Source organism: Protomyctophum bolini (assembly GCF_963924005.1).
Source record: "Protomyctophum bolini genome assembly, chromosome: 12".
In the NCBI taxonomy this organism is placed as follows: domain Eukaryota; kingdom Metazoa; phylum Chordata; class Actinopteri; order Myctophiformes; family Myctophidae; genus Protomyctophum; species Protomyctophum bolini.
This window is the reverse complement of record NC_137873.1, coordinates 11,771,216-11,786,508: the sequence shown is the minus strand read 5'-3', so window position 1 is coordinate 11,786,508 and position 15,293 is coordinate 11,771,216. Positions and strand designations below refer to the sequence as shown.

Genomic DNA, 15,293 nt, shown 5'->3' with positions numbered 1-15,293 from the left:
GAGTTTTCTCTCCTGGTTTGATAAAATTGGAATCCAGACCTGAAAATGCATTTCCTGTTTAAAAATCTGGAGAGACAGGCAGACTAGACTCCTGATACTGAACAAACACTCTATAGTAATGAGAATATAATCAATATATCTAACACTTAATTTAACAAAGCAATATCACTTATACCCTACCTTTAAGGGTACAGCTTGGTCTGTTTCTTACACTTGCGTTGAATTAATGAGGATTCTGACATTTCTGTTGCGTTATGTTATTGCGCATTGCAATTATGTTGTGGAGATGTTGACTAATTTCATGAAAAGTAGGCCTACAAAGCAACTAAAATGTCCAGTGGATATGATAAACCACACAAGAATCTGTTTTTTATATATTTATTTACCCAGTGATGGATTTTGCCGAGCAGCACAGACAACTTAGACTTGTGCCATAGTTGCATACTGTGTGTCGACTCGATTGCCAAAAATAGTAGACTAGATCTACAAACTCTAAGCACATCGCAGCATGACACATTGTGAGCTCGTAGATATGCTATTATCAGCCTGACCGCGCACACTGCAGCAAAGTGCCTGGCTCAGGGATACCTGGACAGAGTGGATTGCTTGCAGATCAGAACAGTCGTCTGCGCACTCTGCGGGTTTGCGTAAGGACGCGCTGTGATTGGCCAGTAGCCACTTTGAGTGGCAGTCAGGGCAAAACGCTCTCGCCAGAACATGATTTACTTTATCGGGTCGCAACTCGAACGGGGCTGAGTCGGCTAAGCGAACTTCGCAACTTTCGACACGTCAACTTGTGCAGCTCAGACCGGCTTTGCTGGGTTATAGGTTCTCTCGCCTTGTTACAGAAGCCCTGTTGGGACAAAATAAAAGATCATTATAAAAGACATGTGTAGAATTATTTTTTCCCAGAGCAATCTCAATAAGACCCAGCGCTCCCGGTCTGAGCTGCACTCTGGATGTTATGTAATATTTCACGTCTATACCACTCGTTATTGGATCATTTAACGTACGATTGCAGTAGGAAAACGTCTACTCTGGAATTCCTCTTTAATGATCAATTAGTGGGTTGTTTTTCGGTCCTGGATCAGTGGAACAAATGTAGTATACTTTAAGTTTGTATTTATCGGTATCACAATGAATACATTTTAATGGAAAAAACAAAACATGACATTTCTTTTACATAGATTTTTTTAATAGGCCTACCAATGTTATCAATACATTGTGTTTTGCCAATCATTTGGGGGCCCGCTTGCAGGATCCTCTGAGGCCAGGCTCATTGAGGCAAGGTGTTGCACATGTCATCGGTACAACACTTGATGTTGATGTAGGCGTTCATCTTCAGCATGTCACAGTCTGACATCACCATGCACTTCTGGTACTGTCCAACTGCAAAGATTAGAAAAGTAGTTTTTTCTATAGCCTAATTCATGGAATTTCTTTGGAGTAAAAGTAACATACCGGTATTTGGATCTGAGTTATAGTGGAGTAGAAGTAAAAGTACTGGAAATTGGAAATACTCAAGTAAAGTAACAAATACTTCAAAACTTTACTTATGTATAGGGGTCAACCTGAGGGTCGCGACCCCTCAGGGGGTTGCCAAATTATGTCGGGGGGGTCGCCAGATTATTTTCTGAATGTGTAATATATATACATATATATAATTGTTATTATTATTACTATTGAATAATAATTCATCCCATTTAGGACTGAGACCAATTCTAAAAACGTGTTCTGAGTTCTGACCCACTGTTTGGGAAACACTGCTCTGAATAAAGTTAACCCTACGCCGGTACATTATTTTAGGAAAATGTTTCACTGTCATATCTTTCACAAATTCTACATAAATGTGTTGTTTGACCACTTTTCCAAATACAATTGTTTGTGTTTCAGAGGTTGCCAGTGCATGCCCCCTACAACACTGCTAAAACAACAAATTACACAATTACTCACTATTACTTGTGAAGCCAGCAAAAACCAAGCTATAAACTGAAATGACCACAAAGCTACAGGGGTGGCTAGAGGTGTTATCAAAACATAAACTCTCAACATAAACTCGATCTCCAAAGAACAAAATTACACATTAAGTCAAGAGATTTTACAAAGGGAACCAAATGGACCCATACTGTGTACAAAGTAGCATGCTAGGGAACTTACAAGGCTCTATCAGGAACTTGGCAGCAGCACAGCCATCCTTCCCTGCTTTGCAGGTCTCTACCGACAGCTCACAACTCTCTCCAGCCCTTTTGGGGACACACCTGTGACAGTCCAGAGCTTCACCTAAACAACACAAAATTATAACGTATGTTATTTGTTGCAGAAGGAGGAGAGGACACTGGAGCAACACAGACATTTTAAGCATTTTAGGTGCTACAAAACGACTAACGTTTCGACCTATGCAGTCTTGGTAAACTCCCTTTGTTCGTATGTTATTTATTTTCTTAGTTCTTTCCCTCTGTATTTCTATTTTGCCACTTCAGCCTTATAAACTTTGTTGAACGGAGTATCAACAAAGCAGCCTAGGCAGCCTCCTTTTTCTCTCTATTTGGCAAAAATAGCTCACAACACGATGCATTGGGAGCTTGGAGATCTCTGAATGTTCACATATTTTTGCAGAATGTTTGTGGCGTGCACAGAATTGAAACACTACAGCAGTACAGCTTGCATTGTGCTTGATCGCGATATGTTTCTCTGCCTGCATTGTACTTTCTAGATATGTGAGGCATCCTGTTAGGTATAGCACTCATAAGGTCCGCCTGGTATGCCGACAGTAAGGTTATAGCCTTGTACATCGTGAGGTCAACCTTGCACATCATCATGCCACGTTCCTATGTCGCATATCTTCATATCTTGCTGTCTCATTTCTACGATCCAGCACTATAAATATTCCCTGTCTGTGTAATAAACTTTGTGAACCGAGTGTGATGAGTGTGCTGCCTGTCTGCCTCAGTGTCTCATTGTTTGACTTGATTGCAAACTGTCTGACAGTAAAAAGTGGACTGGATGGGGTTGCCATGGCAATCAATTGGCTGGCCTAGAGGCTGGGAATTCTACAGGTGCATGGGACTCATTAGGTCCACTGGCAGAGCCTGACCAGAGCCTTTCCTGGTGGTTCTGCACAACCATGTATCTGACCGACTCAAGGCCGGGCACTGCACTCCGTGTGGTGGTGTGGGACGCATGTGTGAAATTTGAAGTTGGTGGGGCTAAGTGTTCTCGTGGTCGTGGATTACAGACATACGTACGTACACACAGAGACGTGGTGCATTTAATAGTAAGATATGATATGATGTGATGTGTTGTGAGCTTGTAGAACAGAGAGTTATCTGCAACATACTGTATATGACATAGAGCTTAATATTAGTGGTTAATAACATGAACATTGCAATAAGTGCTAGATGGTTTCATTTAGGACATCACATCACTGCATAAAAATGGGTTTACAGTACATTTTACAATTACAATTCAGGCTTTATCCAGAGACACTTACAGTAAAGTAAACACATACGTAGTGTCTCAGTAATCCAGGATCATAGGTAAACCAAGAACCTAGCATGTCAAAAAGAAATAACAAGTATTCTGTACATTAAAACTATAGAAACTATAGGTTATCTGTCTAAATGGCATAGCCTACTATCTAGATTACATTTTGACCTTTGCATAAGACTGCATGGTAACCAAGGATAGTTCAAGTACTACGGGCTATAAAGGTGGAGTGAGATTACAGCGGAGTCTGCAGTTCTAACTGCAATGGGGAGTTTGTTACGCAGGAATATACTAACTGATGTCATGTGCTGTACAAGACTCATCTAGAACTCCAAAACAGAGGTGCAACCTTTCATTTAACTAATCAATGTAATCGATTGTTTGATTACATTTTTCTTTATTAGAGTATATATAGTCGACAAAACAATCGCCATAAGAATATAATCGTCAGTTGCTACTCCAAAACAATCTACTACAAAAGTAAAACACTATGTCTTGTGCCTACTGTTTCACTCATGAGTAGATTATGTAATTCTCGACACAGCATCCCTCAGACATCATGCAGTATTGTATGTCTGCCTCCCAGTTCCAGCAGCTCAGGGGTTAACATAGACTGTTTGTTCAGTGGAAAATCAGTGACAGACTCACTCACCGGCTGTAAACAGCAGGGCCATGGCCAGAACTAGCAGGAACAACTTCATGTTTCTGTTCTAGAGATGTAGCCTGCCAATGCATGACGACACAAGAATACATACACAAACAAACAGTGATTTAGCAACACGCACAGGGTTTTATCACACTTACCGAGTGTGTGTTAGTTATGGATAGTGCATTGAAATGAAGCATGCTACTGCACTACGCTTTTCTATTATTATTTTTTACTGAAGGTGAAGGGCACAGCTTTGAATTTAAAACACCAGATTCTGAGTCAATGAGTTGAGATTGACATGTTAAGGGAAAACAAGTGTGCGCATTGGCATGCACACGAAGATACCGTTATAAGCCATGAAGCCTGAATGAATATCAGATACAAATAGCGAGGGGAAATTAACAAGTAAAGGCCATATGAGACGTTCATTTTAAAATACAACTGACGTTGCTTTTGTAATTAGAATGAAATACTAGAATGGAAAAACAAGGATAATATAAAACAGTAGGCCTACTATAGTAATATCAACTTAGAGTTTAAAGCATACATACCTCTCCCGTGGCGTGTCGATAAATGTGATGTAAACTCAGACTTTCCCCATTTTTATACCCGGGCCTCTCTTCACTTATCAACACCCTGTGAAGTGTGTGTGTGTGTGTGTGTGTGTGTGTGTGTGTGTGTGTGTGTGTGTGTGTGTGTGTGTGTGCGTGCGTGCGTGCGTGCGTGCGTGCGTGCGTGCGTGCGTGCGTGCGTGCGTGCGTGCGTGCGTGCGTGCGTGCGTGCGTGTGTGTGTGTGTGTGTGACTGATTCAAGTTTGTGTGCATTCGTCATCTTGTTCAAATTATAGTAAGTACTTTGTGTTCAAGGAGGGCAGTCGTGTCCCCACACCACGCTTCCTGCATTAATCATTAAGCAAACAGGCCACTCCACTATATAATTCATAATTCTACTGTACATATTATCACATGTACTTAACATGTGCTAGGATAAAATAATGTGAAAGAATGGCCTTGGCTTGCAGTGCCAGAGTTTGAGTAATAGCGTAATAGATCAGTAAACGCTCGTGGTGTGTTTGCTTTGGGTGGACTGTGTCTGACCCATGTGATGCCACCGTTGATTCAGTGCACTTTGTGCAAAATGGACTGTCTGTAATATATTATAAGTCACTCCCCGTACTTCCTTCATGAAGCAGGGAATGAATTGACTGAACAAGAACCGATTGACGGAGATGGAGAGAGACCGTGACAGAGCTGTGACAATATGCTTCTGCTTCAGTTAAATATGATGCTGATAAAAGTATACTAGTCTTTTGAACCAAAGTCTTCCAAATGTGTATCAAATATATTCCTATGTGGTGTGGTCACTGGGAATAATTTGATAAACTGCAAAATTGGGATATTTTTGGGATGATACCATAAAAGCAGATGTTGCAGGTCCAGAACTTATTTAAATCCCACTTTAACTTTATTGTTACATCACAGGTAATGGTATGCAGTACATCAAGCTCCATTGTTTCTGTTATCAGGAAGGTTGGGGGAGGTGGGCAGGCAAAGAGAGAAGAAAGGGAAATAAAGAGAAACATGTTCAAGGATACGTAAAAGAAAATCTATTATTTCTACATACTGCACATGAGGTTAGACATAATGTGCATAAGGTTGGGCACAAAGGTGGTATAGCACTTCAGTAGGTCCACAAAGCAGCAGCTATATGTGACATAGATATAGTTACTGTCTGTGTAGGCCACCACACCTATAGAGATAACCGTGCAACTCATTCTCTAGCTGTACATGTATCATCGGGAGCCCTATAGCAAGAGTATGCAGAAGCTCCAGTACATTCAAAACAGTGCTGCTAGGATAGCCTGGAAACCAGACGAAAAATAAATAAACAAAGATAATCACACTTGTGTGAAGTGAGCGGTGCCTTTCATCACAATGATGATTTCTGATGATGTCAATAATATGACGAGTGACTGAGCTTCACTTCTTCCCAGCTAAGTCCTGCCCCATGCAGGAGCTAACTATCTCCATAGACAACGCCTTGGTAACTTCGGTTCCAACAGCCAAGAACCTTCATGGCTCCTGGACAGACAGCTCTCACACACATTACAGCGGTCACTCCATCCTGTAGGTTTACACTCTATAACATTAATTAGACCCTTCCTCACCCAGGCCAGGAGTCAGCCCAGCTCCTTATCCGGACATCAGTCATATCAAAACGTAACTGTTGTAACTCTCTCCAGTCCTTACTGGTCTACCAGCAAGTCCAGCTCTGCTATATGCTATATTGCTATATATATTGTAAATTGTAAATACACACAACATAGACATACACACAAAGCTGTGCATTGGAGCGCCTGCACCGCTCAAACCTTCCTGGGGAGATTGGTCTGGCACTCCTCAGTTTGAATTTCAATTGGCTCACCCCAGAGTTGTGGGTTACCAATCAGAGCCCATGCTATTCAAAGTGAGAATTTTTGTTACAAATATAAAATGCATTATTATTATTATGGTAGGTGGTGTCCTCACCACATTTTGAAATTAATTATTTGAGTGACAGGCAGCCAGTGGAGTTTGTGAAGGACTGGTGTGACGATGTGATCGTTGCATGCTACTGACTCACATTGACTTGACTCGAGCTAGCTTTTGGTACCAAGCATAGTACTTTGTCCAGTACCTTTCAATGTAGCTGGTCGTCATAGTCAGTATTAGGCCGTAACGAGTACAAATTATATTACTGTAATATTATTCCTTTTAAATCATTTCCCAAGTAATTAGTAGTGTAACAGTACAATTACCAAAACAGTAATATGATTATATTACTGATAGCAATGCAGCATTACTGTCTTATAATGATCTGAAGATTTGTTTTTGTGTGGGTTCGACTGTCTGAAAGGAGCAGATTCCACTGCCATAGTAGGAAGTTGGTGGTCACATCACACGTATGCAAAAATATATTAAAGATCAATAAGGTATCATAATTGCGATGCAACACATTGTTAACTTATACAGCAGTTATTTTTGAGCATGCACCTCCACTGAATGTTGTGCAGGTCAGGGGCAGGTCTGTGGTTAAGAAATATGAATACTTAAAATATATTAAGTATTCAACATCTACAGTAATTTGTTGAAGCATCTGCAGCGGCAGGTTTGAGAGTCTGCATCATCTGCATGTGTGCACTGCGGTTGATCTTTGACTCCTCCTTCCAATATATGGAATAAGCAGGAAAACCATAAAAAATATAGCAAAGGATATTGATTATTATTATTAAAAAGCGTGTGCTGTCATGCAAATTGGCTGATTGGTGACTCCCATTGTTCCAATAAATAGGATTCCATTCTAAATGGAGATGGCTAAACAGATTGTGTTTTATTTCACTTTGTCTGGGGGTATAATAATATTACTTTTTGAAGGAGTAATAACTAACTAGTAATATATTACTCTTCCTGCATAACTTCCCCAACACTGGTCATAGCGATGTCTGCATAGGCGAGGGCTAAAGAACAATGGGGCCTTGTTTGGAAACAATCTAAATAAATTTGAGCTATTATCTCTTTACAAATAAATGCCAACAAAACCAATTTCTGGTCATATTTTAGGCGATATTCAACAGCTAGTTTAAATGTTTGTTAACAGTATAGGGGAGTCCGCAATGATGCAATGATACTAGTAGGGACAGTTCTTTCTGACCAGCTAGTCTGCAGTGTTTTCACCTTTTGGTAATTGCTGCAGCTCACAAAGAAACAAACAAAGAAACAAACAACTACTACATTTGCCCGATGGAAAAGCAGAGTCGAGTAGAGTCGAGTTGAGCTGGTACCATTGCAGTGGAAAAGCACCATTAGTCTGCAATCTGCGTTCAATGCAACACCAGTCTCAAACCCCAATCAAAGCAGAAAATGTCCCACTCTATTGTGTCCACCTCCCGAGCCAAAGTCCACTATCAGCAGAGCCAGATGTAAGGGAAACTGCCCATGTGGCAAAACAACTAAACCCCCTATTGTTGTGCCTTTGTTGCATTGGCCTCGCGATAGCAACACACTCTCTATTGGCCATATATATCAGGCTGTCCAAATTTTTCCACTCTTATACTGTTAGGCTATAGTTTGGGACACCATCCGCTTGGAAAATGTCACAGTACTCAGGAAAGGTGAGTACTACTACAAACAATGGACTCATGCAGCCATCATGGTAGCCACCCTTCCCAAACCTCAACACATGTACACATGGGACAATGGAAGTTAATTCAATGACATCATATACAGTGAGAGAACGCTGTTCTTACACAGTAGCAGACCTACTGTACATTTAATCTGACTAGTGGTGCAATGTAACTAAGTGCATTTACACTGTGCTGTATTTTAAGTACAAGTTAGTCGTAGGCCTACTTGAATTTGACTTGAGCATTTTGTTTCCATCATGTGACTTTATAGGCTACTTCTACTCCACAACATAGATAAATGTTGTAACTTTCACTCCACTACATTTATTTGACAGCTTTTTAGTACCAAGCTACACTTTACATAATTAGATTATGCATATAAACTATAAGATGGTTAATACATTATATATATATCATATATATACACACACACACCTTACCAGCTGTAACATTAAAATGATTATCAGATTAAGGATCAATAATTATTGTCTATAACATGATACGTGCATGACTATTAAATGGACATTGAGCACAATGGTCATTTTGACATTTGCTAAATGAAGTACATTTAAATATTTTGATGCTTATACATTTCTAATTTGACTTCTGTAAGCAGTCTATTTTTTACTCTGTGGTATTTACTCAAGCCACGCCAGTACTCGAGTACTTCTTCTACCACTACATCTTACAGCTATTCTAACTATTACTATAACCCATTCAGGACGGGAACCCCCTTTGGGGTTCTTGTTCCGTCCGAAATGGGTTCAAAACGGTATAATAATTTTATTAAATAAGATATTCACTTCTAAACATACAGTACACTGCAAATGACATAAACAGTTAAAGCAGAATTGACAAATGTGCAGTAAGTGCAGACAAATAAAATGGAATTACAAAGTTATCTTTAAGCTGTGAAAAATTCGGTTCATAAAATCGTCTCCCTTGTTGTGTAAAGATCTGTTTTTACGAGGGGAAATGCTTCACCGGGAGGATGCTGGAGATCCGCGGCGACTGTGACAACTTCCAGGACCGCGGCTTCATGAACAGGGTGAACTCCATCCGCGTGGAGAGCGGGGCCTTCACGTGCTACGACCACCCCGACTTCAAGGGCCAGCAGTACATCCTGGAGCACGGCGAGTACCCCGAGTTCCAGCGCTGGAACGGCCAGAACGACCACATGGGCTCCTGCAAGCCCATCAGGATGGTAGGTGGATATGTTCAAAGGTTCAGAGGTTCAAGGTTTCTTCACTGTTACTGTTATCTTGTGTACTATAGTGTCAATTCCGTAGACTAAAACTATGGTGAAGATTTTTCGTCTACTAACTATTTTCACTGACGAAAACCAAAATAGACCTAAGTAGAAACTAAGCTATGATGACTAAAAGAGATCAGATTTTATGCTTGGTTGTGGGCAGGTGTCATGCTCTGAAAATAGCAGATCTACAGCTCGTAGATTGGCTATTTTCGGCACGCAGCTAAATATATATGAGGCATTATGACGCCCATCAAGGCACGCCAAGATAGTCGACTAAATCAACTGTAACTTTAGTCGACTAAATTCTTATGATATTTAGTCGACTAAAACTAGACTAAAAGTAAAACATTTCAGATGACTAAAAATGACTAACTATTTGGAATTTTATTCTAATTACTATGACTAAAACGAAAACAAAATTTGGTGTCAAAATCAAAGCTGTTGTGTACAGGTATTGTACATAAGAGTACAAAGAATTTGTTCTGGGGTGGAGGGAGGGGGGGGGGGGGGGGGGGGGGTCAGTGGGTGCATGGGTGTGGTTCATAAGCTTGATAGTCCGGGGAAAGAAGCTCTTTGGCAGAGATGTAGGCATGCCAATGAGGGCATTTGTAACTCTCATAGTTACAATTGGATAAATTAACAGTGAGCAGTTCACACAGTACAGAGACAGAGGGTACAGAGACAATACCTGGCATGCTGTATGGGAAAGCAGACAATGCAAGAAGAACAACAGACTATACATGCATGATGGCTTATACAACCAACCGAGAATATTCAATGTATTCAAAGAGCATGTTTTCATCCACACTGACACGAGGCAAAGAAATCAATCTTAAATCAATCTTAAATATAAAAATCAGAACAACTTGTATATTTCCCTGAAGGTTTTGTGGCACTATTAAGGTATGTTACATATACAGTTTGATGATTCATTGACTGAATATGCTATTCAGAATTTGCGAGGATAGGCACAGGGAAGTACAACACAATACAAGGACTGCTAAAAGGATGAAACCAGAACAGCCTTTCGGCATGTTTCCATTGGTGTCATTGTGTACTCAATTCATAAAAACATGTTAAATATTATATACCAACAATACCTGTTGCTAAGTGTCTCTTACTTATTCTATATGAAGAGATTCAGCAGGGTTTATTTGTCACTCAGTTTAAAAAACAAGAGGGTTGCGCAAACCCAGTCCCTCGCTGGTGCTGGACAAAGGTAGATACAGTTCAAAAGAAAAGGAAGTCCGCACAACAGCTCTGCTCCACAGTGTTTTATTTATTTAAACACTGATTGCCATCACCTAATGAAGGTCAGTCATGGCCGAAAAACATCGTCACTATTATGTCAGTGTTTAAATAAATACAACACGGTGGAGCAGAGCCGTTGTGCGGACTTCCTTTTATTTGTCACTCAACTCATCTCATACAGTACATGCAACGAAATGTTGGTGTGGTGTGGCATGTTCCCCATGTATGACAAGATAATAATAGAGATAATACTGTAATGAAAGGAAAAAACAAAACAAGAGCTGCTGCTACTGATAAGTGATGTCTTTTAAACTTGCACAAGGTGTGATTCAAGGAAATTCTGCCTAATTTCTCTATTTCATTTTTGAGCACACATCTTATGTATATTGATGTCCTTTGTGGTCTGCAAATTGTTGACGCTTGTAAAGAAGACAAGGTCACATAACATACACCTGTTAAACTTTTGTCATAAACATGAAGAGAAGTTGTTTCTCCTATTGATGCATTGTAAAATGACCTGGAACATCACTGAACGTGATCTGTCACTCAAGCGGGTGTGTTATTGTTGCCCCCCTCCCAGCATGGCGAGCACTACAGAATGGAGATCTTTGATGGACCTAACTTCCAGGGACAGTGTGTGGAGCTGTGTGACGACTGTCCATTCCTTCAGGGAAGGGGCCTCACCAAGAACTGCATCAACTCCCTCAGAGTCTTCGGAGACGGAGCGTACGTATTCTTACTGTAGCCAAGTACACACAGTAGGCTAAATCACTCATGTTGCATCACTGCTGCAGGCTACAATTTATCTAATTACAAGTGTAAACATTTTGATTTGGTTCCAATTGTGCACTCAGAGTTAAATGAAGACAGGTGGAATTTGGCATCTGATAAAAGAATGTTGAGACTATATGGAGATAGTCCTCTACTGTAACTTACAGCTTATCTGGCTCCACAAGAGACCACACCTTTCTGTTCCTTTCTGTTCCTAATGTGCTGTAAACAGCACATTAGATACAGTGATAATCCCCACCCAGCATACAGCACATTACTCAGACTTGAATACTTTATACTAGTTAATGGTTAATATTAACCACTTATAGTTAATGGTTAATATTCACCACTTAACCCTCTATATTTAATAAACCTGACCCGAGTTTGCTTTGCACTTGGTGTGCTGATGTTTTTCTTCTCTGCACCAATTATCTTAACTAAATTTTGCCGATCTACTCACAGCTTGTAGATCTGCTATTTTTGGCCCAGAATAGGGCTTCTAGGTTTCAAGTAGTTAATGTTCCTATTGTTAGACCATAATGTGCCTTCTTCCTGTACCTGGCTGATATGATGTCATCTTCTGCATTTCCCTATACCATCTGTCTTAACCACTTTAACACTGACGTAATTGTTTGACAATAGCAGATCTACAAGGCTGCAGAATGCAGCAGTGGTTATGATGTGTTTAACCCATTTTGGGCGGGAACCCCTTTTGGTGTTAGCATTATATCATGCTTTAGCTATTGAAAAATAGCAGATCTACAAGCTCACCGAGTGGCACTCTACGAGCTTGTAGGTCTGCTATTTTTGGGAAAAAATCTGTCAGAATGTAGAAGACATTTTTAGAATCTGATCTCAGGTCATACAGATCAGATGAAGAAGAGCTCATCAACCGCTGTTTTCTTTCACAAACGATTGAATTTCTTGTCCTGTTCTGTCCCTTCTCTGCCCGTCAGCTGGGTGCTGTACGAAGAGCCCAACTTCCGTGGCCGCATGTATATCGTGGAGAGAGGAAACTACTGCACCCACATGGAGTGGCAGGCAGAGAACGCCAGCATCCAGTCCATCCGCAGGGTGACCAACTACTTCTAAACCACAGAGCCACTGGTAGACCACATACTGGAGGAATGCTGTGCATTGTACATACCACACAGGCATGGCATCCAAGGAAGGCATGATGCTTTGCCACTCTCCGCACTTACACTGACTCCATGAACCTGTAAAATAATAAAACAGAAAATGAAAGAAAATATTTTACGATGCTTGTTTTTTTTTTTACTAAAGCTCCTGTAGGTGGAAATAAAGCAGTGTCATTACACGCTATCTTCCAATCTTATTTCCATTTTTGCATTCATGCACCAACAGATCACAACATGCCTCACTACTATTACATTCACTGTGGTAGAATGAGCCATAGGCTCTGCCCATTGCATCATTTACTTCAACACAACCTTTAACTGTGGCCTGCTATTTTCTCATGGGTTGCACATACAGTGCTATCAAAGGAGAGCTGCTAGTGCCCCGGGGAGTGTTGCTACCACCTAGTGTCATTTAAGAATTTTAGCGTATGGTCCAGATGGCCATGTTTACATGTGGTCTGTTCAAAACATTGGACTGATTATGAACCATACCCATGGTTCATTGGCTCCATGCCAGTTATTAAAATGTATTATAGTTAATGCCCAAATACGTGGGCCCTATTGGGAGGCCCCGAAGGAGAATTGGCCATGCATGGGCCCCCAGCAAAGGTATTATTCTGTCCCTGGTTTTTGTCTTGGGGTCCAAGATAAATTTCTCTCTCGGGAGACAACATAAAGAAACCTTTAACCTTGGTTCAATATGATCAATACCAACTGGACTTTTAACATCTATAACATATGTAGTCTACATAAAAATATTCTTAACGGGAGATATGTTCTGCAGTAGATTACAACCTTAATAACATTGTAGTGCAGCTGAACTTTTCTGTTAGGCTGCAATATCTCCCATTTGAGATGCTTTAGTTGGTCTCCTATGCATAGTAAGGGAGCATAAACCCAGCCCACTAAACCTGTGGGCCAGGGTCCACTGTGGGCCGTGAGGATATTGTAAATTATTATTTTTCATTACAACTTTGAAAAAACGAATTGTAATATTGTTACATTGTACGTTGTTATTGAACTTAATGTTAGTTCTACTGATCAAAGCCAGAACACAAATAAACATGCCCTGAAAATGCACATGGTCCACCCATCTGACCACTTAACTAAACTTTTGAAATTAGACCCTGATCCACAAAAGGCTGCATGCACTAAAACCACAGTCAATCAACCAATAGGGGGTGCTGTTGCACCACTCGCTTCAGACTGGTCTGATTTTTATTTATTTAAACCCTGGTGTCCCCTAGGGTTCTATATCTATATGGTCCCCTTTTTCCCTTTCTCTTATAGTTTATGCACAACTTAAACTCAAAACACAAGCTTGTATATATGTACTATACTTTTGGTGAACGTTCCCCCCAGAATAAGGACACAAGGGTTCATGTGGTTAGAACCTTTCTGGATCAGGGGCCTTTTGATGTCCAAAATTGAGTTTGTGCTTTGAGCTGATCCAGACTAGTAGTAAATCTATATTTTTTTGTATCCACCATTACATTGCTAGCCCAATGGGCTTGCACGTTGTCTGAAGAGTCCACATCTTGTGGTCGAGGAATGGTGAACCTTTGACCGGCACTCACGTGCTTTCTCTTCCAACAGGCACGACAAGGGCACATCTGTCTTTACACTGTTTCCCTCATGGCCTCTATTGAGTTACAAGGTCAATATGGAATAGTCTAATGAGGAAATGCTTTGTCTTGTGTTACGCTGCACGGTACTAGTTTAATAGTGATTACCTAACCTAACCTCATTCCTGGGCCATTTGCTTCATGTATTGGCCGGGTGTCACCAGGCTGTCATTAGTCTACATGTCACAGACGCGAGGGCGGAAAGAGCAATGTAGTTTTTAAGTCTGAACATTTTGACATTGCTATGCCATTGTTAGGTTTCTGGCAAATTTCTTCAATAGATAGCAAAATTATTGGGTATAGCTTTCATTACAGAAGTATGGAAATATATAAATAATGCAAAAATCGTTTTACTTCATTGCAATTAAATAAACAATATTTGCGCACAAATATTCAAAATATATTGTATAGGCCTATTTGTGCTGACTAGATAACATATTGTAGTGCCATTATTTTGTATTTTACACACACACACACACACACACACACACACACACACACACACACTTGCACACACACACCACACACACACACACACACACACACACACACACACACACACACACACACACACACACACACACACTCACTCACTCACGCACACTGTGTATACTATATGAATTTCATCTAGAGATGATCTAAACCAATAGAGTTTAAATGCTTTTTAAACTCCAAATTAGGTCACAGCTATTTTTAGCACTTCCACTTATGCATACAAGATCATTTGAAGGAAAATATAAACAAATTTTGGGGGGAAATAAGTAAAACACATCACTGCAGCTTAATTATTTCACACTATTTCTAAACCTCAGATAGCCTAGATGTAATAGTTTTCTCCAGGTCTACTGCAACTGCATGCAGGCCAATTAACGAACAGGGTCTCATTTATTTACTATACAATAGTATTGATTTGCTTAAACAGAATTCTAAATTATACTGTTTTCCTTTTAAATTT

The 15,293-nt window shown here is 40.3% G+C and overlaps 2 protein-coding genes across 2 annotated transcripts; one reads left to right on the top strand and one right to left on the bottom strand.

The window, feature by feature from the left end:
- Positions 1 to 1,115: 1,115 nt before the first annotated feature.
- ly97.3 (lymphocyte antigen 97, tandem duplicate 3) lies at positions 1,116 to 4,766 on the bottom strand. Its single transcript, XM_080777946.1, has 4 exons — positions 4,687 to 4,766; positions 4,139 to 4,209; positions 2,158 to 2,280; positions 1,116 to 1,389 (listed from the first exon to the last, which is right to left on the bottom strand). Exons 2-4 carry the CDS (start codon positions 4,185 to 4,187, stop codon positions 1,277 to 1,279), a joined length of 285 nt encoding a protein of 94 aa, XP_080634072.1. The 5' UTR covers positions 4,188 to 4,209; positions 4,687 to 4,766; the 3' UTR covers positions 1,116 to 1,276.
- A 3,498-nt stretch (positions 4,767 to 8,264) lies between these two features.
- LOC308324956 (gamma-crystallin N-B-like) lies at positions 8,265 to 12,666 on the top strand (the record flags this gene model as incomplete). The annotated part of the gene is made up of 4 exons (XM_080777307.1): positions 8,265 to 8,285; positions 9,253 to 9,501; positions 11,384 to 11,529; positions 12,531 to 12,666. The coding sequence occupies 4 exons, from the start codon at positions 8,265 to 8,267 to the stop codon at positions 12,664 to 12,666; spliced, it is 552 nt and encodes a 183-aa protein (XP_080633433.1).
- Positions 12,667 to 15,293: the final 2,627 nt, after the last annotated feature.

What these genes read in the sequence shown, in the direction of transcription:
- ly97.3 (XM_080777946.1), bottom strand. Translation starts at nt 4,187, where the DNA reads ATGAAGTTGTTCCTGCTAGTTCTGGCCATGGCCCTGCTGTTTACAGCC. An exon ending in GGCCCTGCTGTTTACAGCCG is followed by an intron (nt 2,281 to 4,138) that starts GTGAGTGAGTCT and finishes TGTGTTGTTTAG; the next exon opens with GTGAAGCTCTGGACTGTCAC. An exon ending in CAAGTTCCTGATAGAGCCTT is followed by an intron (nt 1,390 to 2,157) that starts GTAAGTTCCCTA and finishes TAATCTTTGCAG; the next exon opens with TTGGACAGTACCAGAAGTGC.